Here is a 25,167-nt window from a genome sequence, read left to right on the forward strand (position 1 = left end):
CGGCGCGATTTCTGAGACTCGTGTTTCTGCACTGCTGCGTGTAGGATACAAGATGAAGAAACGTGTGGGAGCCATAGAGGAGTTTGAATTTCTCCCACTTACTGAAGGAAAGCAGCTTCATATCACCATAGCAATCACTGGATGGCTCTGCACTGGCAGATACGGTAAGAACAAGACAAGGAAACAGAGAGGAGTCTGGAGAGCTATGCCTGTGATGGAGAAAATGACAGTAGTGAGAATGAGTGTTTATATATAAGGTAATCTGATCGTGTCACAGTTGCTCAGGGTTGAGTGGAAAGTATAAATATCATGATTTCTTACTGCCAGGCCACCGCATGAAACTGCTTCAGCAGTGTCATTCCAAGCCTTCTTGCGGAGATACTCACATCATTAACAAAATTGCAAGAGCTGAGTTTGGTTTGCACCAGAAGGACAACAGCCTGCCAGAAAAGCCTTTGCTAGTATTCGGTAATGGTTGGGGAAGAACTTAACTTATCCACTCAGGCTAAGCCTTTATGTAGGAAGCAGTAATTTAACACAAATTGATGCTTTTTTATGAGCGGTACTGAGAACCAGCCATGACTGTTCAAACAGGGCTTCCCCCGCTGTTCCCTTCACCTGTGCTGAGCAGAAAATAGTCACTCTGAGCTACGCCTGCTGGACGCGCTCCACGGAGACAGTTCTGGAAGGAAGCTGTGCTCAGTGGAGGAGGTTAAACCTAGCTCCAGGCAGTGTTTAGACTCTAGTAGCGGGATGGCTTTCCCACGTTTACGTGGCCTTTTGGCTAAAACAGATGAACTCTCAGTATAATACTGAGCTGCGGTAAGCTGATCTGCAGTTCCAACCAGAACAGAGGAGAGAGAGATGACAGTAAATCGGTAGTAGTGACAATAGCACCAAACAGGATTGTTTCTATTAATAAATCCTGTCTGGTTTTGCGAGAGAAGATCTGGTTGGGGTGGATGATTTCCAACACTAGTACAAAGCATCTCACCTGCCTCAGAGACCTTATGTTTATCCTCCAGCACTTAACCGAAAGCCGTGTCTTTCTCAGGATTTGCCAGCTAATGAGGTTCATTGCCAAGAAAGTTGTGTCAAGAAAATCCTGTTAAGCACAGCACTCAGGAAGTGAACTAACAGGCAGCAACCTTGAAAAGTTTGTCGTGTTTTAGTTTCCAGTATAGCTTGTCCTATAAAATATGTCAAATGTCTGCTGTAATGTTCAGCAACCTGACGGAACAGCTGCCAATTTATGCAGGGGCATCATAATTAGCATTTGATATCGTCAATGCAGAAAGATATATCTCTGTCCTGTTGCTTGTTAAGTTGCGGTTTGCTGTCAGAGTAAGGTTGTTTTCATTTTGCGCTGCTGCGCTTTGGCTTTTTTTCATCGTCTGCTTGCTAGGGGTCCGAATCCTTGGGGTAGGAGGGTTCCCAGGCGCTCTTACCAAGACAAGTGTGTCCCTTCACAAAACTTTTTACACCATCTGTGTCTGTTTGCCCTTAAAAGGGAGTTACAGATGACGCACATTCTTCTTCCATAACTAGCAATCTGCTATAATGTTTAAAACAGCAAAACTAAAATTGTTATCTGTTTTCCTCCTTATAGCTGTGGCTGTCTGTTTACATACTTACATGACTCTCTAATGCTGAGGGACTGAGGACGGGATTTTTAAGTTCGCTCGCTACCTTGTCATGTCTGTGCTCCTATTAGCTGCCTGTCTGTACATTCACAAATCCGACAAGATGTTGTGGCGAGATTTGGCATTGGACTCACCCAGGCCGCTTTAGTCAGAGGCACAGTCTGGATCTGCAAATGCTCTTCTTTCTTGCTTTCAGGTAGAGCCATTAACACAATCCTTGCCTACCTAGCTGAAGTATTTTTAAATGTTATTCTTGAACGTGACAGCCCATTCAGGTGTCCTGCAGGTTCTTTTCTGGCTCTTTGTTGGACTCTTCTTGCCAGGAGTCAGCTGTTGTTGTGTTTTCTGTGAAGATGAATTCCACATTTGCAACCTTTCCTAGGGAGCTTCACAGCACCATGGAGCAGCCTGTTGCAGTCAAGTGAGCAGTATTGTCTGGCCTGGGAGTCCAAGTACTTGATGGAGCTTGGCAACGCCTTAGATTCCCTGCTGAATGGTTTTGTTAACATGATGGCTCAAGAAGCCCTGAAATTCACTGTCTTGTCAGGTAAGCACCTAAACGGTATCAGATCTGCCTCATGCACTTTTCATTAATTGGAGTTTGTTTAAAGGAGTTTTCCTAAACAAGGAAGATTTCTGAGAAACCGTTTCCCTTGGCAACACTGGCACCCATCCTGCAGAAGTGACGTGACGGTCTTCTCTTCCACGTCTGTAACTCAGAGTTGCTTTCCTGGATTGCTCTGCCTCTGTGTCACTGACTTGTTCTTTTAAAATCCCAGCTGGAAACACCTTTGTTCAGTGTGTGTCTGTCTTAATTTCTCTGTGTTATACTATGTTTTAGTGCTTTGCACAAACCTTTCAAACTTGCAGACTACTTTGTTGTATAGCGTCTGTTTGCCTCCATATCGGAACATCAGATTCTTTCTTATCTTTAGTCTTGCAAAACATTTCTCAGATCAGCTCTTGAGAAAGCAGAACTGAAAATGACAGAAAGTCCTATGTTTAGCTTTTAACTTCGGTGAACCGTCTTGCTTTTGACATTTCCTAAGAGCAGCCCCGATTTGTGACTGTGCCATACTGTTTGCTTTGTGCGTTGCAGGTATTGTGACAGCCTTGACTTGGCCAGCTTCACTCCTGACTGTTGCCAGTGTCATTGACAACCCCTGGGGAGTGTGTCTCCATCGGTCAGCTGAAGTAGGCAAACATCTGGCACATATACTGCTCAGCCGACAGCAGGTAATTGGCTAGAAATAAGGAATAATGTCTGGAGTAATGTCTGGAAGGAATCGATATTTGGTCCACGGGGGTGAAGTTTTATAGTCATGCCAGTTAACTAGCAAGTAGTATGTGTCCAAGGAGAAGAAAATGAATAATAAACTGAAAAATGAAAATTTGCTGCATGAAGGTCATCAGTATATTTCACTGAGGAAAGATTATAAATCCCAAGTTCATCAGAGAATTTCTGCTAAGATTTGTTCCATTTAACCAACCCAAAACTTTTCTACATGAAGAAGGAGATACCCAAGTCACAAATGAAAATCCGCTTGACCATTTCACAAAACAGACAGGCGAACTCACGTAGTGGAAATCTGAGAACAGATGGGAAGGGAAGGAGAAGGGAAAAGAGAACACAGAGCGTTAAAAATATTCACGAGAACTAAGAGGCACCAGCAATACAGTATAAGAGAATACTGTGTAGCATTTAGCTGCATCGTGAGCCATGTTTTTGCCTAAATGATGCCAGCACAAATGTAAAATAATTTCATTGAAGATTTTGGCTGCTTTCTGCTTTTATTAATCCTAAACTAACACAGCAAAGGCATTCATCGGGTTTGTTTCTGGAATAATTGTGACAAGGTCTGTGCAGTATTCTTGTGAACAGAGTTAAGGAGGAAAATCCAGTACTGAAGGAGAAAGAAAAGAGTTAGATTTTTCTCGTAACAGCTGTCTCCTCTTGGGAGGAATTAAAGTGAGGAAAGGATCTCAGTAGCCTGTAGTTTCCTTCATTTTTATCAGAAGCACAAGCAAAAAGACTTGCATACTGACCCATTACTGTGAACGTACTTCCTCTTCTCTTTGTCATTGCAGCAAGCGAAGCACCGGCATAAAAGTGATCAGGAGCACAGATTAACATGGATGTTGCCCTTCAGTTGATTCTAGCAAGTACTTTGTAGGTGCACCGACACAACGATGCTGAGTAATTCTGTGCTCCCGCTGGAAGCCAGTGAAAAAAGAGGCAGGAGGGAAAGATATGAACGAAAATGAGAGGGAGAAAAGTAGAGGACATACGTTAGCTGGAGAAGAGAGAGGGAGGGAGAATACCAGGTATTAAAACTTGTCAGGGAAAAGGAAACATGCCTAAAGGGGAGGCAAGCTTAAAAGCTTGAACTAGAGACAAAATAAAAACACCCAAAACAGAGAAGTGGAATGGGCTGGTACCCGAAAGAAGCCACAAAAGTTATTGAGCCTGCCTGAGAAAGCATGCAAAAGGCACCTCTGCCCCGTGAACGCCTGCTGTTATTTGCTGGGCTGTCACTGGCATAGACGCCACGGAGCCGACTGCTTTCTGCCAGCCACGTGTTCATCTTGCAGGCGCGCTAGTCCAGTATCTGTTATGGAGGAGCCCTATGGGAGCCACAGCCCCAGAGCTGCATGTCGTAAATAACACTGTGAAACGGCCGAGTAGGAACAAACTTGATTTGTCATAAAAATACAATCCCAGGAAAGGCAATGAACTTTATTTCAGACAAGCCCTTTGTTTTGCTTGGGACATTTGTCGCCGCCTTTTAAGCGTTACTTATTGTGCAAATGCATATTCCAGTGTGCTGCAGCGTCTAAAACTAGTTAGCATCATGTCTAGGGAGCCCATTGCACACCTGCTCCCTGGTTTGTAATAAGAACGTTTTTCACTGTTGTTGGGATCAGGCTCTCCTTGATCTCACAAAAAAGCGTATGGGGCTATTTGAAAGAAAAACTTACCTCGCATCGTTTTTATAATGGCCACACAGCACTGCTGCCATTCAGTCTTAAATCTGTAAGTGGTTAGTATTTTTGTATTACAGCTTTTTCTGCCCATTTTGCTCTTTGAATCAGCCTTGAATTTGGAAATTTCAAAACGACAGCGTTTGTTTTGTTTCTGTTTGAAACACCTATTTTGTTGTAACTTCTGATTATTGAATTCTTCCAATTAATTTCCTGACTGTCAAAAAATACAAAATACTCAGATACTGGGGACTCTGAATACTGAACTGGGCATAACGGTAAGGATACCTAATCCCTTTGAAATCCCCAGAATTGCTCAGATGTTTAAAAGATCATGCACAAGCTTAAGTGCTTAGCATGTCGGGGTCTTGGGGATCCTGTGGATCTCCTTTTCCAGCTCTAGAAGAATACTCAATGGCCTTTCGTGCTTTCCCTTCTTTCTTAGGGCAAGCGACCCGTCACGCTGATTGGCTTCAGTCTGGGTGCGAGAGTCATTTACTTCTGCCTGCAGGAGATGGCTCAAGAAAAAGGTAACATTCAACTGCTAACCTTTTTCTCTTTTATTTTCCTTCCTGCTGATAGAAGCTTTTCTTCCAACAGAGACCGTGTTTGTTTTCTGAGGTATAGCTCAGGACAGAAACCTAAAAATGGTTTTGAAATGCACGTGAAGCCAAATTCTTCTGTCAGTTCCACCAGTTCACTGGATTAAATCCCCTGTCTTCGCTAGAGGTGCACCAGTGTGGCTGGCAGCACTGTTTGGTCACCAGTCTGTAAACAACCCTCTTGACGTTTTGTGACATTCAACTGCTAGATCAGTTTGTGAGCTGCCCACTTGTCACTGTGAACTTGGCAGAAGATACTTTGCCTTTATTGGAACCTCTCTGCAGCTATTGTAGCTGATTCCACGAGTCCTCCCTTCCATTTAAGTCATTGAAATGCCACTGTCATCTGCTATTTTCATGGTAATTTTCCCCCAAAGTCGAGTATAAAACCATCTGTCAATTTATTACCCGTTGTGGTTCTGTTTATTAATAGATTCTATTTTTAATTTAGAAGAAGAATAAAATCATTATGATCAGTTGATGTAAATCGGATCTTGGAGCTGAGTCAGTAGTGAGTGTGTGTGTGCAGCCTGCCTTCCCCCCTACGTAGCCAGTTTAACTCATTAACCATTTAGCCTCACAGAATGTAGCTGATAAATAAGGAGCTTTATAAAGGTAAATGTTCACTCAAGTTGGAGAAGGTGGGAAGAGAGTCAAGTGAGGATGGAGAAGGTCAGCATTTTTTCTGTTGACGGCTGTCTGCCAGAGTTTCGCTTCTGGTTTAAGATGGAAGTCCTCAATGTCCTCAAACAAAAAATTTGTGCTCAGAATAATTTTAATCAAGTCCAGAATTATCCTAATGGAGTTACACTGGAGCCAGAACCCAGATCCCAGTCTGGCCCTCGATCTCCTCTTTTTGTGCCTTGAGAATGTCAGAGGCTAAGATGTTTTCAGGCTTTTATTTAATGGCCTGCGGTCTCTCATTGGAATAACGTGGGACCATAGCTAAGTAACACATGAAAGGAAATCGTTAGGGGTCTTGAAGGTTGGCTGCTATTCTAAAGAAATCTAAGCATCGTAATTATGTATCATAGCCGCTCCCCACTGTACGCTAATTTTTCAGTTCCTTAATTGAATTATGAAAGCGGAGCTGTTTGTGAGATGAAAAGCAGCATGTTTAGCGCAGACTGCCAAGGCGTTCTTCACATGCACATTCCAGCGCAAGCCACAGAGAGAATGAAGCTGAGACCTGGGACATCTGAGACTGATTTGGGTTTGGACTTGGTGTCTCGCACAAAAGCAAGACAAGACCCAGTCATGCAGGCCTTTTGTATCCAGATGGCTGTGGCGTTTCGGTGGGCAAATAACTAATCATGGATTATCCAGTGAAACACCATGGCAGCAGTTTAAAGTCCATTAAAAGAAAATACTGTTCTGCCAAACAAGTAAATGACCCTTGGGATACTTCATCACAAATGACTTTTGAAGCCAGAGTGTAGCCGGTTTCCAGAAAATGACATTATATGAGCACATGCAGGAATGACCCCTGTCAGAGACAAGTTACTACACAGGAAGATCCTTGGTCTGATTTGTTCGTCAAGATTCCCATGCTCTGAAGTAAATAAGCGTAACTAATGAAAACGGTTAGTGGCTATGGCTGCTTATATGGGCTTTATTATTTTTTCATTGCTATAAAAGATTCGCAGCCGGAATATGTAGAGTTGTCCAGAGTGCCAGTAACTACGCAGGTCAGTGAGCTGTTCTCAGGTTTCCCTCCCTCTCCATCAGCTTTCAAAGCAAGTGAGTATTTTACAGACGAGGTTGAACATTTTTGTTCTGAGCATAAGCTGTGCAAAGGACTGGAGAGATGAAAGCTTCCAATACCTTGCCCAAACGTTGAGGATCCTGATGAATTAGCTGTTTGTTTATTCAGTTGGCTCGCACCGCAGCCAGGGAATTTAGTACCTTGGTTGGAATGAGCTCCCTGTTCGCAAGGCCCTGGGTTTTTTCATTGCCCAAGATTGTGGAAACAGGACTTTATTGCTCACAGATTGCACTAGCAAAATTGAATTGCTCTTTGCTGTTCTCTTGATTGGTGTGAAATTTGCTTTGCAATTAAAAAATAATACCACGAGAGCGCTTTGGATGGTTGTCAGGAGCTGGGATTGACACTGTGCAGAGAGAGATGCAGGCAATGCAGGGAGCTCCAGGTCTTTACTGCTGTTAGGGAAAGGACACCAAATGATTTGAATTTAAAAAGTCGAGCCAGGCAGCTCCTCTTAGTCATAATTTGATGCGGCATGCAGTCACTCTTACTTTCACCTCCCCATAAACTTCCCCATATCATTCCGTAATCTGCAAACAGCCACCTCAGCTGGCGGAGCCGTCAGCTCACCTCTTGTGAACACAGGTCTTGCCTAGGTAGAGCCTATGGATTTGGCAGAGTATGCCCAGACAGCTTGAGATGATGTGCCCAGCTGTGAATTGCTTCTAACTGCTATGTCATCAGGTGCTTGATATCTCTTTACAGAGACGATTTATTAATATATATTAATTTAGTATGTTGTAGCTATGACTTGGCAGGAGTTAAAGTGGAGAAGCACATTCATATTTAAATTTTAATTGAGGACTGTAGCAGAGCTGCCCAATATTTCTCATTCAGTCAATGTACTGAAATTTCTGAGCTGCTGCTTTCTGATGAAGGTGAGAGATGAAAGTTTATTATGCCTAAAAGTCAACATACCTTTTCAGCAAATTGTGCCCTGGGCATTTGGTTAAAGTGCACTTCAGGAAAATCAAACCAGACTGATAGATTATCACTTCATGCTGGCGAATGCCTTCGTTGTTGTTAGCTCCCAATCAATATGAAGAATTTGGAGGTTTTCTGTTGCGTGCGCAGGTCACGTTTTTCATCAACTCAGCTTGAAGGATTGGTGGAGAGAAGAGTTTATCGTGCGTAATTAATGGTAACGTTTGCTCACTGTATCGCATGTCAGTCCCTTTCACCTGTTTCGAAATGTGATATAATAGTTCAGCTTTATACACCGTCAGACGAACAGGTCTGTGCAAAGAACTTTCCATATTGCTACTCCAACTGCATCTGTCTGGACAAGAGGCCAGGCCACTTCTCCCTCTTGCTGTCTGCCTAGTTCCTTCTGCTGTCTCAGGGTCTCTGATTTTCATGTTTGTTTACTGACAACAGCTTGAACCGTGGACACTCGCTGTTTTTGGAACATTATGCCTAAGATCTTCCCTTTTCATTATTTCTGTCTTTAAAATGTAAACCGTAGAAATGATGATTTTTCTGTAGTGCACGTCTGAATGTACCCCATCCTCTGTGGGTGTGTAAAGATGTATTTTCTGCTCCATCTTCCACATCTGAGCTATTCTGCTTCCATCTTACTAGACTCTCAGGGGATCATTGAAGATGCAGTCTTACTGGGAGCTCCAGTGGAAGGAGAAGCCAAGTATTGGAAAGCTATCACAAAAGTGGTGTCGGGCAGGATCATAAACGGTTATTGCAGGTCTGTACATGTTCAGTTCCCTGCTTCATTACACTGGGGTCACTTTGAAATGATTTTGTACCTTTACTGCTTTTAAACCTCTTGTAAGCGAACGTTTGTTCAGCTGGTAAACATGTTGGTTCAGTAGCACCAGAGACAGAAGTGCCAGAGTCCCTCAGGAGGTCTCTCCCTCAGATTAATTGGAGATGACAGTCTTCAGGAGACAGTTCAAGGCTGTTTTGTCTCCAGCTCGATTGTTTGCGATGCATATTACATTGGAAGCCTGAGGTTCTTGCTGTGTAAGTCCTGGTTCCTATTCGCACTGAAGCAGCCTTACATCATGCTGGCAATTTCAAGCTTGGTCAGTGTGTCTGTGTGCACAATTCCACGTATTTTCAGGCCCCTTTAAATTTCAGCTTTATGTAAAGGACTCTAAATGCTACCTTTAAGGTCACTGGCAGTAAAAAATAAAGAACATGAATTCAAACCTGTGAAAGCTTTGAGATACAGTTCATTAGGGCGTGCTGATGGAGAACAAGATGTGAGAACTGGAATGGAAGTGAAGGAGCTTGAGCAAATGGAAGAATTTTTATTTCCAGACTCAGTTTTTGGTCAAGATAGTTTGCATGAACAAGGTATTTTACTTACGAAGGAGGTGCGACTAGGGTAGCTATAGCAAGCTTAGTAGGGGATGTGGAAGAACAGAAACCAAAAGTGAGCCTTTTAAAACTACAGACCGCTGCTATGCAGGGTTGTGAGAGCTGGTGGGTGAGAAGACAGAGATGCAGAGGCCAGAAGCGGTTGAAGCCATCTTATAAAAGCTATTAAGATTTCAAGTGACAGCATCAAAGCTAATGACTGGGTTCTGGGAGATAAGTGCGACAAGGACATTGCTTACCAGCACGATTAGAAGAGGGAAATTAAAAAGAAGGAATGCAGTGGGGAAGACCAAGAGCATGGGAAAATAAACTGAGAAACAGCCAGGCAAGAAGACTAGGAAAGAGCATGTAACTGTGAATAAAGACAGCTTATAAAGCCATGAGCCTTCAGGTGAAGGAGCGTTGAAAATGCTGTCGGTACTCTCCATATGCACATCCATATGTATGCCTACATACGTATATATAAGAAGAGAAAGTATTATATTACGGTGCATCTTATGTAGGATTTTACTTTACAAAGAATAACTAAATGAAAGAATTAAAAGCACTGAAGATTAAAAGAACAAATCATTAAGCCCATCTCTTGGCTAAGGTGAAGAATGTTGCTTTTGTCTATTTTGGGTCACAGGAGGTTTTATGGATGCTGGTTGTGCACATAAACGGCTGTATTTCTTTATGTGCCATAAGGAAAAAAGCAGTTGCTGCCTCCTGTAGATTAGTTAGTGGGGACCTGGGAGTGCTTCTCTTTTCCTCCAAGAAGTCATAAATGATAGGAACTGTTGCCTGTAACTGAAGTTGTCCTGGCAAATATTGTTCCTCCCTGTGCTATACAAAAGTCTATTTCTCTGCAAAAAGCTCAGTATATTCATTTCCTATAACATAAGAGAAATAATCTGGTTATAGTTTCAGAGCCTGAATGTGCTGCTGGAATAAAACGTGTATTTGCACCTGTGTGTGTACAATAATTTGGTTACTCTCTTTGCTTTGGAAAAAGGTTTGAAAAACGATTGACAGCTGAATGAATAACGATGCAGAAATTGTAGCTTACAGATAGGAAGAAGCAGGTGAGAAGACTATCGGGAAATGCTCTGCTGTGCTGGTTTTTCCACCGTCCTCTAAGATGCTGAATGTGAGGGTTCTTCATGAGGGTATTAGATGCGCGAGAAGGATTATGCAAACATTATTCAAACATTCCCCACCTGAGTCTGATTTCACTGCTGTCAGGTGCATACAAATTTTGGCCTCATTCTGTCAGTTCGGGAGTAGCTATATTTAGGTCAGATGAGCTGCATTGAATAAAACTGCTGCAAGATCAGGTTTGGGCACAGTTTGCTGAGCTTCAGTCCACTGTAGCTTGTCCCCCTCAGCTTTGAAGTTTGAAAGAACCCGGAGAAGTGTGAAAGCCCGCTGTCAGAGCTGTCCCATGCGATTTCACAGCCGGGTTACAAATCCCTCGTAGAAAACCTTAACCAAATCAGATAGACTCATTCAGCTTTTCAAAGAACCCATGTCTGAGCAGTGAGGTGGTACGAGATGAAAAACGAAGCGGCTGTGTTGTGGCATGGAGGTGTCACAAAGGTTTTGCAGGACTGTGTAGCCTCAGCTCACAACTTTTAGCACAGACCCTTCCAGAGCGAACAGAAGCAGTGAAAAACGGCTTTCTGTGGAGGTGCGTTTCACTTTCTGCCCTCATACCGCTATGTCCAACTTAAATCTTCTCTGCAGAGTGCCCAGGTTTCGTACTGTCACTCTGCGCAGGCGAACAGGTTACGTATTTCCAAAGGACGCATCACCTTCTCTCATCATGTCTGCCCTGAAGCTGTCACAGTGACTTAAGGCAATACAGTTCGTGGTGGGAACAGACACTGGTTGATTTTGTCATTGAAACTTTACATTTAAAGAGCACCTATAAATCAGAAGCACTCTGAGGAGCGTGAGAGTTGACATCTGTGTCAGCAACGTTGGTACTGTATGCCTCAGCACCTGTATAGCTGCCCTACAGGCTGGAGAACTTTTACCTGTTAGTACATTAAAAGGATTAAACAAGTGAAGGTAGTGCAGTTTCCAGGCAAATACAGAAACAAATGGAAGGGTCAGATTCTTAAACCCACTGAATGTAATGAGACTGCAGCCATGAATCAGGATTACGCTAAGGTTTGCATTACTGTGTCCAGCAACGGATGTGATTCCTACCTCAAAGCAAGCCGCAGCCAGGGTTGGTCCAGACATCACTGTGCTTCCAGGCCCTTTTATTCTCTTCATGGCCTGAGTTGTCATGTATTGCATCGGTCTAGCAACAAGATCTATTCACGCTCTTGTTTTGCTCTGCTCCTAGGGGGGACTGGCTGCTGGGGTTTGTGTACAGAACCTCTTCTGTCCAGCTCAACGTTGCAGGCCTCCAGCCGGTCGACTTGGATGACAGGAGGATGGTAAATGTGGACCTCTCATCTGTAGTAAGTGATACTTCTTGCAGTCTCAGATTTTCCATCTGTCCTTCACTTGCAGCACTGTAACCTCACACTCATTGGCTAGGGGAATATGAGGTATGAAAGAGAGCAGCTGTGTGTGCGTTGTTCCTCTTTCCTTCCTTTGCGGTAACTCTCATCTTGGACTTCAGTAGAGATTGTGTTGGCTCAGCCCCAAGGCTCAGCCAGCATTTGCTGGAGCTAGAATCTGAACAGTATCAACTGAGGTAATTGGAATTTGCCTCTGTTGTTGGATTCTTTTCTTTTCTTTTCTTTTCTTTTCTTTTTTTTTTTTTTTTGTTCTGAAATATCTCATACTGGGGACAGAATGCCATTTTTCTCCAAAAAAGGCCTGGCTATCTTGCAAGCCCCAGATGGGCAGGTAGGTAGTCTCGCCTCTCAGGATCAGCTTCCCAACCTGCCACTCACTGTAGCAGTGCAGCAACTGGGAAAGCCACAGCTGAAACACATGACTGCAGAGCAGGGCCAACCTGCCATTTTATCTGGATGGAGCCCTTGACAGTGTCGAGCAAGTTCGCAGCCCTTGTACGTGGTCTCCTTGGCCGGGTTGCCGCTGTGCTGCAGGAGGTGGTTGGCAGCTACAGAGCTCCATGGTGTGGACGGCTGGTTTGTCCGGGCTGCTGGGTTTTTGGAGTGTAGGCTTCCAGGGAACTTGAAGAGTTCCCGTTTCCCATCCTGCATCCCTGGCAGACATTTAGTTTCCTCAGAGCTGTCTGATTATTAGTGATAAGCTGCTTTATTATATCTTTAGCGATATTCAGCTCATTTACCTTAAGCAAACAAATGATTTCAGTGCCTTGTCTTTACTCATGAGCGAGCTTCTCCACAGCAAACCACACAGAGCCCACCTTCTGTATGCCTATGCATCGTCATCTTGAGAGTGCAATCTTGTTTTTCCATGTTTTAATGATTTAATTCATCTTCCTCTCTATGCAAACTGGACTGGAAGATAAACTGCACAAAGCTCAGGCTGCTTGCATGGTCACTTCTCCTGCCCTGACTTCTCCTGAATGTCTGCGCGAGCTGGTAGGGATTACTCTGTTAATGTTGCTCTGGAGCCAAAGGCACTGTAAATGCTTGCAGATTTTTTGAAGCACCAGCCTGGTGAGCCTATAAATACCCAACCGTTACCAGCTCGTTTCATTCATAACAACTGAGCTATGCACATTGCTTGCCAGAAAACGCAGGACTTAATGCTGTACAGATAAAACAGAGACTTCACAGGCCAAAATGGGGGCATCCTAGAGGGAAGTGGTAGAAGGGAGGCTTTTAAACATGATCTAGCGCTATAGCTGTTCTTGTATCTTTGTGTCTTATTAGGTTGCCTTGATTAGTATTTCCACATGCGCCTGCGTTCATTCTCTCACTGGCATGGAGTTGTCAGTAATTGCTTGCAAGTAGTGCGTGTGTTGAGGGCATTACAAGAAAAACGGCCAAACGAGTCAACCAGTGATGGTGCTGGGGTGACGTTTCCTGTTAGCTCGTACTCCCTGGTACTCTCCTCTCTTTGGCTTCTCCTCTGAGATCCTCTTTCTGTTGACATTCTGCTTCCTGATCTTCAAAACCCCCTGGAGTCCCACAGACCTCATCCTGCCTGGCTTGCAGCAGCAGCCTCTCCGTTCTTTCCCCAAAGGCGCAGTATTTACATTTGAGCCAAATGAATAATGGTTGTAGAGCTGCTATCTACTAATCTTCTATTGTTGCACATCTGTGGCCATGCTGCACGATGCCGGCAGACAATCGCAGCGCTGTTCTCATTTTAGAAAGAGCTGACGCTTGCGCTTGCTTAATCTTACTGCAAAGCATTGGGAAAAGGGGAAAAAAAAAAAAAGCGCAACCCCCGAGGGGAAAAAAACTATATTAAGTAGGTGTCATTCTTGATCCGTTCTCTCTTGATCCGTTCTCCAGAGCATAGAACTGTATGAAAAGAAATACAGTGTATCCTGTGAAACATTTTAAAAGAAAAAGAGAGGAAAAAAGAGAGCAAGAAGGGGGAAGGAAAGACTTAGGGGCACAATTTAAAAAAAAGGTAAGAAAGCCAAGATGGATTTTGCTGCAAATATAGTGCAGTAGCAAAAGAGAACTGTATATAGAGATGTTTTCTATGGAAAATTTGCAGTAGAATACAAGAAGGACTGTTTACAAGAGAGAGAGTTTACAAGAGTTTGTTTCTCAGTAGAGGAAACAAAATCATTAGAAGATAATATCATGTGCGCTAATTTGGACCCTCATCCATCAAGCCCAATATCCTGTCTGTCACAGGACATCCTCCTGCTCTGGCTCTAAATTGCCATCACAGCACCAGGAGTAACAAGATAGATGTTGGGGTGGGAGCGGGGAGGGAGCATCATGAGTAGGATGCAATACATATGCTTATTTTTACTTGTAAAATGGGTATCTGCCGTGCAGCAGACTTGTAATTGTGCGTGTTGGAGAGAAATAGAGCAATACGTCTCAAGTAGAGGAATATTTAAATGCCTCCCTAGAGTTTGACTTCCCAGAAGAGCCTGATTTGGACTTTTCCTAAAATTCATAAGAAAATTTGGAATCTTCTTTAATTTAGGTGGTTTATGTGGAATGTTTTGGACTGGGAACTCTGAGTCTTGTTCTGAAAAAAGTCCTGAGGTGGTGGAGGGACTTGGTTGCTTATTGATAGGATTGCTTAAAAAGTATTACGTGTTTCTTAAAACCATTGTGAGTGCCTATTGCAACAGGAGTAATTTACTGGAGCCAATTGCTTTGCCATTTCCCTGTATTTGTGTCCCAGATTAAGCTTTCGTTCTTGGCACGTTAAAAACAGAGGGATTTGAGAAGTGGGCATATTTACAGCCTACACGGGAAAGGGATGCTAATGAGGAAGTTCGTGAACAGAGCACTTTGAGTGAGCGTGCTTGGCTGTGCTTGGAGGGACTTGGCTTGTTGAAAGGATTGCAGAGATCTCTGATGCATCCTTGAGCTCTCCAGGCAAATACAGTTGATTCTCAGCTTCAGTGGAAATTAAACATCAAAAAAAAAAAAAAAAGCCAGGAGTGCTTTTAAATTAAGCTCTCACTGCTTTTGAAGAACAATAACAATAATCCCTAACTGCCTGCTTCCGAGCATGCTGAGCAGGCCCTGGGATGGGCTTATCAGTCATTCCCTCCTTTGTGTTTCTGTCGGCAACCCTCGCAGACCAGCTCGGGCCTCTGCAGAGGACCTAGGTAAGCGTGCAAGCATTAGGTGCACAGCCTAGACCTCCGGCGACGACGTCTGCCAGGATGGAGCAGTTCAAGTCCCGCTGAAACACAGACAGGACAAGCAGCGATGGAAAAGTAAAGCACCGGTGACGCAAAGGTGCTTTGCAGGCAAATCTTATTCAGGCAGTGTCAGTATCTTAGGCATCTCACAGTCCGTCCATGATGAAAACTGGACTGGACCCAAAGGGCGTGGTTCTCTTTGCTGTGGTATCATGAGAGTCCTCTAACGGGTGGAGGGCTGAGGGACCTTCGTATAAATGGGAATTCACCTCAAAGGCATTTATTGCATGCCTCTCTTGATTAGTATGTCTTTTTATCTGCCTGTCAGTAAGAAAGCTCAGAAGAAATGTCCTCCCACTCAGCAAATGCAGTTATAAAAGCCTTCCTAATGGTTACAATGGGACTGATTTATTCAGTGGATTTATTTGACAGCACCTGTTACAGAAACCGAGGAAGTAATTGAGTTGTAGCGTATTAGATTGATTGCTGTTTGTTCCAATGGGAGTTTGTAGATTACATTCTGCATTAACATTTGAATATTGCAAAAATGTTTTTTAAGTTCAGAGTCAGAATGTAGGCAGCAGAGCATTTGCACAGGGGCTTAGAAGTAAGGAACGGAGGCTTAGGTTTCTTTGGGCAGTTTTACTGCAGCAGAAACTGGGAATGAACTTGCAAGCTTGGGTGTAAAGTGAAAGCACGGTTGGAAGTCTAGTTAAGAGCATGAACGTATCCTGGTTATTTTTGCAGAAGTCAGCACTGTTCTGCTGTTGAGAAGAGGGAAAGGGCTCTGCATACGGTGTCTTATGCACCAACCCAGTGACGGGCTGGCAGAATATCCAGGGCAACTGAGTCTGTCTTCTGTTTCAGGTACATATGCAAATAATCCTTAATTGCTAGTTTGCAATTAGTCCAATGCGAAATTGTCTCCAGGCTGCGATTAAGTTTTGTGCTGACTTTAAAAAGTCCCTCCTTTCCCGTGCTTGCAGCGGCTGGATTCTCCTTGTCTTATTCCTCATTGCATACTGTCAGGATGGCACCTGCCTACCTGATGCTGGTGCTCAAAAATTCCTGTTGAGGCAACCGACAGAAACCCCAACTGAGAGTAAAACCTTCCCTATGCAAACACATAGAAAGCCAGAGCCCTGTTCTGTACCACTCACGGACTAAAGATACGAGATACTCTTTTATCTCTAGAGCGGTCGTTGCAAGGATATGTAGTGATGAAATACGCCGCTGATGTTTTTCACAGCCAAGTTCTCCCGCGACGTCTTTGCACAATGGAAGGCAAAACAGAAGAGCTCGTTTTTGGAATAAGCTGTGTCACACGTCGGCACAGTTTTGCTTTTTTCCCTGTGAGCTGCCTCGAAAGCTTTTTACCTGTCCTTTTCTTTGCTGCTGTATAACTAAGCAGTGGGAAAGCTCTCTTTATGGCCGTGATTGAAAAACAAGACTTACTGATCTCTCTTTTCAAACGGCCCCTAAACAAAAAGGGTCCGGTACTCCCATTAGGAGGGAATGCAAACAGGGGCGTTGTGATGGGCTCTGAGAAGAGAAGGGAGAATGTGAGCATGTGCTGCAAGGACTTGCCTAAAGGAAAGCCATTTCGTGTACGAAGCACCTCTGGTATGCCCGGCTCATCCTATTTTGTGCAGAAAAGTTCTCTTCTGGTCTGCCTATTCCCTTTTCTTGGAAGCTTCCTCCAAGCCTCGGACAAAAGGTAAATACTTGAGTAATGAGATGGCAGGAGGAAAGGAGCAGACTAGAAATGAGTACGTGAAAGGAGGCCTTTGCATCTCCTGTTTAATCTCGCAAGGAACTGGCCCTGTTTCCTTTTCTACCTGTTCAGTGTCTCGAAGATGCAAGTGCTTCTTTTCCTCTCATCCCTCTGCCAGCTGGCAAAAGGGGAAGTGCTGCAGGCATTCATTGCTGGAGCAATTCCTTGGTGGCCACCAAGGAACTGCCAGCAAAAGCAGTGGGAGGTTTCCCTAAGTAGTATTAATAATGTTTGATGCTGTAAGAGTGGCTACACAGAGCACAGTCAGGTGCCTGGTGGAAAGTCCTCTTGCGAGTTCAGCAACGTGTCGGTGGCCTTCCTGGTTTCCCACATGTGCCGTAGTGATGCTGCCAGTTGCCATTTTACTATGATAGGCCTCTAAGGAGTACAAGAGATTGGGGTCTTTTGCAAGGCGTTGTACGAAAATGTTACATGCTGTAGTCCTGACCCAGAGATTTTCTGCTTGAAAAGCAAGAAATATGAAGTGAATGAAATAGTGGAGTAGGAAGACTGGTAAGCAAAATAGGAGGCTGTTTCAGCAATAGCTTAGGTGTCTGTTTTCATTCAGGGTCTCCGGTGTAAGTGATACAAACTGCTGCATGTCATCTCATGAGCAGGAATTTCACCAGCAACATTAAGATCTTAAACTTGCTGTAAATCAAGGTGCCATGTGCTTGTAGGAGATGTTATTGCTAAGGAAAGCCGTTGTGCTATTCCATAGCTGCTGAAATCTCATCTATGCCTGAAACTTTTTACCTAGATATATTATGGTATATTATAACATATAAAATATGTTATATTTTCCCCGTCAACCCATAAAGGTGGCCAAGGTATGAGGCCAAGGTATGAATAAATTGAGAGCTGGTCATTCTCTCCAGAGATGGCAGAAATTCCCCCAGCTAACCAAAGGTGTTATTCTCCAAGGTGACTTATTGGCTGTGGCTGCAAACTCTTCCAGTTATTTCTCTCTTACAATTGCTGTCGATAAGATGGGAGTAGAGGGAGATGTGATCCGTTGCCCTGGCAAAAGTGTTCGATAGCAGCACATGTCTCAGAACTGACATCTCAAGCACAACCTGTGGTGAAGGAGGCAGAGGCAGGAGCTACAGGTAAAGAAGCCGTGAACGTTGCTGCAGCCCAGCAGTGAGGAGAAGACAACTTCCAGTCACCTAGTGGAAGTAACCAGTTCCCTGCTCATTTCAGGTAGCTTTGACTGTGATTTATCATGATTTGGTTTCCTGGTCTGGGACTAGGTAGGAGGTGAGATGGGCTTCTCTCCATCTCACCTCCCCAGGCCTCTAGCCTTCCGGAACTTATTTCCCTCATTTTCTTCTGCCGTCTTCTTGCTATATTCTGTCTTTTCTCCCCTCCATCATATGCTCCCCTTGGAATCCATGTAGGGAAATGGAGAGTAAAGCTGGCTGAGTTTTTCAGCAGTGCACTATTCCAGCAAAGAAAAAAAGCACTGTTTACTCAAAATTGTCAGCGTGTTCCCACAAAACGTTTCAAAGTCTTGGAAAAAATGGTTGCATCAGTGTGAATTTGGCCTGAGCTCTGTCTGATCCCCTCATTATCGCCCCAGAGGTGAGAATGGCTTGATCAATAAGCTGTGGATGAAATGCGATTGCAGGTAACAATTACCATCTTGCTCAGAAAATATTGCTGTAATTAAAGGCGCACTTTTACCAGTCAAGGCTGTTTTTAAACAAGGAGCAGAATAAGGATTGAGTGACTTGTTCTATTCACAAGAATTATGATTGTGCAAAGGGATGATTTAAAAGCAAAGCCTATTAGCTTCAGCTGAATCACGCTCCAATCTATCCCATCAGTTCTGCAGAGCAGGAATAGAAACATCAAAGAGGAATAATGCAGATCACATTGACAGTATTTTCAAAATAATTTTAGCTCTATAGAGTTTTCCTCAAATATATTTTTGTTAGCTTCACCTCCGCTGGGAGCCTGAACTCATACTGAGGATACACCCATAGTGGCAGGGATACTCGTGGCAGACGCCAAAACGACGTTTTTTTAACAGTTTGTTTAAATTCCAGCTTCTGAATTACTGAGCATGTTCACCTTCCTCGCTTCTGGGAAACTGTTCCCCAAGAATGAAGACAGAAGGATTTCATTTCCATTTCAACTGAATTCAATCACAGCCTCTTAAGGTCTGTGCAGTGCCCTGCTGGTGCTTGCTGTGGGATTTTGCTCTTCCCCTGGATTTTCCACATACCTCTAAGCCAAGCCACGTTCCTCTGGCTGACCAGGGTCAGGTCTTTCCTGTAAGCTTTCAGAAAACAAGAGATGGGGAATTTTCAGCGGGACTGAATGTCCTCTATCATGCAAGAAGTACTCAGCACCCAGAAGAATTAAAGTTTATGCTGACATGGGGGAATAACTCGGACCAGAGGATGCTGCCAGCTTGGCAGAGATGCCAGCATTTTGATTGATAACCTGGCAAAGCTTGGCAGTCCTACAATCAGTCAGCCCTTGCCGCCATCTGGAAGAGGAGGGCTGCGTGGGTCTCGAGGCGGTATCACCAATGGAGGGTTTTTGGAAAGAAATGCAGGCTTTGGCATGTCTTCCCTGCGTTAGCAGTGCCACCGCAAAACCGGCTTCGTGGCTCGCACGTATTTCAGAGTGCAGGATTGTCGCTTGCCTCTCTTCAACAGCAACAGATTCACTGTCACTTTTTGAAGCGGAAAGTAAACCGGATTGCTGGGGTGGCTACAGCAAAGATCGCTGAGATCGAGATATTCCTCCCAGAGGAGTTTGCGCTTCATTATGTGCGGACACAAAGCCTGTGACGCACCAGGATGTAGCAAGGACTGCTGAAAAGCGAGGTGTGATTATTATCCGAGCTTCAGAAACTGCAGCCCACTCTATTAACTCTTTTCACCCCACACAGAATAATCGATAGTGAAACAGATACTGTTAGTCAAAAGGGAACCCTGCAAATGCGATGTCCTCCAAGACACGTCCAGATCCTGCTGAAACAAGGCGGCTCTGGAGAGAAATTTTAACTTGCGGGTATTTTTTCCTGCGTGACGAAGTTGCTCATGGAATAATGTCACTGTGATAGCCAGCGTCGCGAAGGAATCCGAATCTTGCCCACGCGAGTCAGCAGCAGAGCCAGGATCCTCAACGGGCTCTTCTGCCTCCCAGGTCCTTTCTCCGTCCACCGCTTTGCATCCTCTCCGGGCTGTGGGATGCACCTTGGGCTCACGTAGCCCCAAAGAAGTTGCTGTGATTCCTCCTCTGTCCTAAAGAGGTCATCTGCTTGGATGGGTCCTGCCTTGGGGCCTTTTCTGGTCTTTCTCAAAGCCGAGGAAAACCAAACGCAAAGGCAACGGAGGGGAGCTGTGGAGATCGCACCAGTTCGCAGCTAACGGAGAGCGCTGCACGGCGACTGCCAATGGATGCCATTACCGTCCCTTTTCAGACTGGCCGATCTCCGCTCCCGGGCCCGCTCCACCTGGAAATGCGCTCATTAATCCAGGTGGCAGCTTCTGTGTTATAAAGCCGATCATCTGCCTCGGTACGGAGACCGCCAGTGGGTTGGTTTCAGGCACAGGGGCGATGACATTATTTATTTTCAAAGCTCCTGTAAATGGGAACAGTGTTTTTATGAGACTGTAACCAGAGGCACTTACTGTACTGAACAAAAAGAGTTCAGTGAAAATTTAATAGGCACAGCTGAGCGTGCTCAAGGACATTTTTGACACTTTGGAGCGGATCTGAACTTGAAAACCTTTCCAAAAGATCTGAAATGATGGCTCCTTTTGGCTGATTGATAGATCCACCCGAACAATGCAATAAAGCGTAGCCTTTGGGAAGGCAGTTGGTCTGTGTCTCCCAACGAGTCAAAACAACCATAAAACCGGATATAACAGGCGAGAAGTCACCTAAGCACGCTGTTTTCATTTCCTTATAGCAAGCATAAATGTATTTGCCATGGTTACAAAAGGGACTTTTCCATTCTGTTTGTTCTGAAGTTCCTCCTGCACTTTGTTCTCACAAATGCTCAAATAATTGTTTCACTTGAAAGTTTTTATTGTCCCTTACAACGTTTTGAAAGGTCCCATCCCTTCTCCAGCACGGCCCACCCAGCGGAGGAATGCAGCTCTTCGAACTGCGTACAGAAATGGGTGTTTGTGGAGCTGGAATCGCCGCGTTTTCCTCCCAGGACGGCGCCACATCTGGCAAGCGGCGCTGAAAGCGTCATAGCTGCGCTTTCGCTGGTGGCTCACTAATTAAATGTCCCACCACAGCCGACTTCTGCGAAGGAGTCCTACGCGCTGGCCGGCTCCTCTCTGCTTGCATGTGTCTAGCTTTAGGGGATCCTTTAAACTCCTTTGCTGGGAACAGGAGTGAGTCCCCGGAAGAGCTTTAGCAATATTACTTGGCTGGTCTGCGGTAAGAGACAGACTTTCAGGAGGTCTCAGCTCCTCTTTTAGTTGCACGAGGAGAAGCCCGGCTGTTCAGACGTGCATATGCGCGGCAGCTCTTGGGGATCGCGATACTCGAGGGAAAGGAGTTCCCCACTGTTTTAGTAGAAGCTGCTGGATACTGAGGACTTAAGACTTTAGTCCTTAGGGTGACAGAGGAAATACGTTCTCTCTGACTAATGGCTGCGTAACGCAATAAGCCACTTCTTAGAAATCCCCAGGCACTGACCAAGGCAGGTAGATAGCAGTGCCTGGCACTGAGGAATGGCTTCAAAATAGACTTCATCCCTCCCTTAACTCCATTTCTTTCTTGTTTCCATCCACCTTGTCCAGCTATCTACTCGTTTCCCGTCTTATCCCTGCTCCGGAGCCCCCCTCCAGAAATGTTCTTATTTTTCCAGAGAACAATGTGCACATCTTAACAGCCAGGCCATTCATCCTTCAGTGGTTATTTTAATTAACTAATCTGTTCAGAATATCAAGAGGCTGTTGAGCCATCTGGACCGAGGAAAGTCACATATTGCATTACTAACGGGCTGATCAAGTCCTTCGCTTTGCTCCAAGTTCCCAGTGTACCCAAGCGTTACCGCTCAGAAGCTGAAGTCTACAGGGCCGGCTGATGAACGAGCCCTGGGGAGAGCCTCCACCCAGCCCACCAGCCCTTTCATCTCCCCAGAAAGACCCACTATAAATCCACCCGGGGAGGCTTTGCTCCCAAGCCCGCCCTCCCATTTTGGTTGCGAGTACAACAGCAAAGGAGAGCTGAAGGATAGTCTTTAGCTGGATCGCGGCTGTAGCTCCTTGAAAAGCTCGGCTTGAATGTGGCGCTTGAGATGGAGACGGCAGCTTCTGCCTTTCCAGCCAGGGAGCCTTTAACATACAATATTAATCACCGCAGAGGGTTTTTTTCCTCTCCCTCCTGCGCCCTGGTATGACGGGTACGTTCCAACATCCGTATCAGAAGGGTTTATCTTATCGTGGGAACCACCCCACAGTCAAGTGGTTGTGTTTTTGCAACAACATATTGCTGACTTTTTAATTTGGCTTATGAACCCATAACTCCTGGATTCCCAGTTTTATCCGGCATCCACAAGGGAAGATCAGCACACGTTTAAACAGAGCCTCCGAGCACCTTCTGGCCGAGAACCTTAACGCGCTTAGTGGCAGATGTGAGGTTTAATGACTGCCTTCTAATTTAAATAAGCTAATCTTTGCTTCTACAGGGAGCTAAGGCACAGGGAGGAGGCGCGCTTTACCCCGAGAACGGGGAGTCGAAATGGGACTACTTGGCTCCCACCCGGGAGCCCCTCACCACCGCAGATCCCCTCCTCTCCTACCTCGGCGGCACGCGCAGTCCAGCTTTGCGACTGAGCGCCGTGCACGCGTTTAAATACCCAAACAGAGGGCGCAGGGGGTTGTAGTTGGGTTCCCCGCTAATGGCGCGCCTGTTGTCGCTTGCAGGTGAACGGCCACCTGGACTACATGAGGCAAATGGACACCATCCTGAAAGCTGTGGGCATTAAAACCAAGGAGTGCCGGCTGGAAGACAAGGGCAGCGCCGGCCTTTTCTCCCCTCCAGCCAAGAAAACGCAGCAGGCAGCAGGCGGCGAGGCTCGGGAAGAGGAACGCACCGTGCGAGACGAGGACGCGGCTGATGGTGGCCACTGGTCCTGGGAGCCCGTGGCCAGCACCAGCCTGCGCCCTGGCAGCGGCAGCTCTGCGCCGACACGGCCTGACTCACCAGACTCGTTAGACACCAGCAGAGACGGTGGCCAGCCGTGTCTGGGAGAGCCTCTCCCAGCCGGCCTTATTCCCAGCCTTGATTGCCCTCGCCATCCCTTGGGAGACGCCTCAGCGCCCTGCCCCGGCTCTCCAAACGGGGAGGACGGCAGGAAACACGCAGCGGGCGCCGGCGCGGACTGAACCTGCGGAGCTGGCGCCGCCGTCTCCCTCCATCCGACCGAATCGCCTGCTCTTCCTTCGCCCCGGAGCCGTTCAGCCCCGGCACGTGTTTAGTCCTCGCAGTCCAGCCGCCAGGTGCGTTTTGTCTTGCGCGGCCGGGCAGTGGCCCTGTCCCCTCCGCAGCGCCGGCCGCGGCGTTGGCATTCCCAAAGGAATATGGGGAGAGCCGACAGAGCTGTAAGGGCGGTTTTCGGGCCCTGCAGCATCACGGGATCAAAGCGTTCCCAGCAGCTCGCGCGGACGAGAACGGGCTGAACCGGCATCACTCCTCAGGAAGCGGTGGCACTTCCCTCGTCACACCAACGGGCTTTAATGTCAGCGGAGCAGCTGTCGCCGTTAGGGACTGTGTCCCTGGCTTGTAACGCTTGCGAAAGCAGCGGGCTCTACAGGTGTTTCAGGAGCATCGCGGAGAGAGCCTCCTCGCTACGACTTCAAAAACCTTTTCCCGCCAGCGGTTGATTTGAGGGGTTGGTTTTCACATGCCCAGCTCTGTCGCAGGCCCCGACTGTCCGGTTGACGTCTCCGTGTCGGCACTTTGTCTCCGTTAACCAGGGAGGCAAAAAAGCGGAGAGTACTCGGCTTCTTTCCGAAGGGCTGCTGCTGGGGCTCGGGCGCTCTGCCGTCAACACGACCGCTTCCCTGTCTGCGAGCTGAGGACGGTGAGTGCTGGAGGCCTCGTTACTCTTAGAAACATGCTTTTGAGTCCCTAGGTGAAAGACAGCAGCGGAAACGGCGTGGGCTTTTTATGATGTATTACTTTGTGAAACTTCCTCCCAGGCTCTGTGAGCCAGCAACCCACGGAGACTTTCGTTTTGTGTCCCACACGCATCTCCAGCCTTAAGAGCCCCCTCTGGTCACATTTTTAATTGGCTTAAAATAAAACCAATACTTGGCATAGGATAAACCTAAATCTGTTTGATTTTCTACCTCCTTCCATAGCAGTGAGTTGGCATCCGCTCTTTGCTCCCCCTAGTCTCAGACCAGAAGGACCCTGCTTAACGGTCCCTGCCGATCCACGTCTTCCGTAAAAGGCTCCTTTCCAGCCTGTTTTGCTGCTCAGCCCAGGAAAATGCAGCCTAGCAGGACCACGGCAAGAGGCTAAGCCCCCTTCTGAGAACACCTCCACGTTTCGCTGTCTTAAAACAAGTGCTAGTTGGTAAAAACACCTTCCCCCGTGCGGCTTCAGAAGGGCTCATGAACTCCCAAGGGGGGAAATACTGTGCTCGCACCGAGTCCTCCTCCTCCCTCCCTGTTCCAACTGTTAGCTCGGGAGCAAGCAAACACCTTCCTGACAAAGAGTCAGCTCAATGACAGAGTAAGCGATCTGAAGCTTCCTAAAATTTGGCTTGAAGAAGTTTTGAGGCCACCACACGTGGCCGAGTTTGTTGCTGAGTGGCCCTACGAGCGTCTTTCTCCCAAGGAGAACGCCCCTGCGGACAACTTCAGCTCGTGTTTTCCTGCTCCCGTTTGCCCGGACTTATAGCCAGAGTTTGTTTTTATACTTGTGGAAAGATGCACGCATTTATTTTCATGCTTGATACCAAAAACCAAACTAATTATCTGTTGGCCGCAGACCCATGGAGAAGCTGGAGTAAACGGTTTGCTATGGTTTGAACTTCTGGTCAGTCCTCCACTTATCATGGTCACGTATGGCTGACGCCTGGGCCAGCCCTCTGCTGCAAGGGGCTTTGTAGCAAATAAATGTCACGTTACTCACAAAAGCACTTGTTCTGGTCTTGACCGTGGGTGGGTAACGAGGCAAGGTTGTAGGCCAGGAGTCCAGCGAGGGCGCAGCAACAAACCGCCGCCCCAGCGCTGCACCTAGAAGGCGCCTGAGGGGGGATTTGCTCCGAGCATTTGTTGTTTTTTCAAGCGCCCGCTTTTCATGTTGCTCGCTATTCTCCCTGCGTAGGGCTACGAGGAGGGGTGGGGGGC

At 46.1% G+C, this 25,167-nt stretch overlaps 1 protein-coding gene across 4 annotated transcripts in view; it reads left to right on the forward strand.

The window, feature by feature from the left end:
- Positions 1 to 25,025, forward strand: part of TMCO4 (transmembrane and coiled-coil domains 4) — a 44,797-nt gene extending 19,772 nt beyond the window's left edge. The window contains exons 8-17 of one of the 4 annotated variants that reach the window (XR_011135820.1): positions 45 to 164; positions 2,026 to 2,190; positions 2,743 to 2,879; positions 5,071 to 5,155; positions 8,574 to 8,691; positions 11,665 to 11,782; positions 15,799 to 15,918; positions 16,577 to 16,768; positions 17,750 to 18,028; positions 22,732 to 22,863. Coding sequence is in view for 1 of the 4 variants with exons in the window: in XM_068916146.1 (XP_068772247.1) it covers positions 45 to 164; positions 2,026 to 2,190; positions 2,743 to 2,879; positions 5,071 to 5,155; positions 8,574 to 8,691; positions 11,665 to 11,782; positions 22,732 to 23,193 (1,205 nt within the window). In the remaining 3 variants the exon portion in view is untranslated. Of the gene's footprint in view, positions 1 to 44; positions 165 to 2,025; positions 2,191 to 2,742; positions 2,880 to 5,070; positions 5,156 to 8,573; positions 8,692 to 11,664; positions 11,783 to 15,798; positions 15,919 to 16,576; positions 16,769 to 17,749; positions 18,029 to 22,731 lie in introns of all 4 variants that reach the window. The other 3 variants (XR_011135821.1, XR_011135819.1, XM_068916146.1) reach the window with 3 other exon arrangements.
- The last annotated feature ends 142 nt before the right edge of the window (positions 25,026 to 25,167 follow it).

This window comes from Struthio camelus, chromosome 21 (genome assembly GCF_040807025.1).
Source record: "Struthio camelus isolate bStrCam1 chromosome 21, bStrCam1.hap1, whole genome shotgun sequence".
NCBI lineage: Eukaryota > Metazoa > Chordata > Aves > Struthioniformes > Struthionidae > Struthio > Struthio camelus.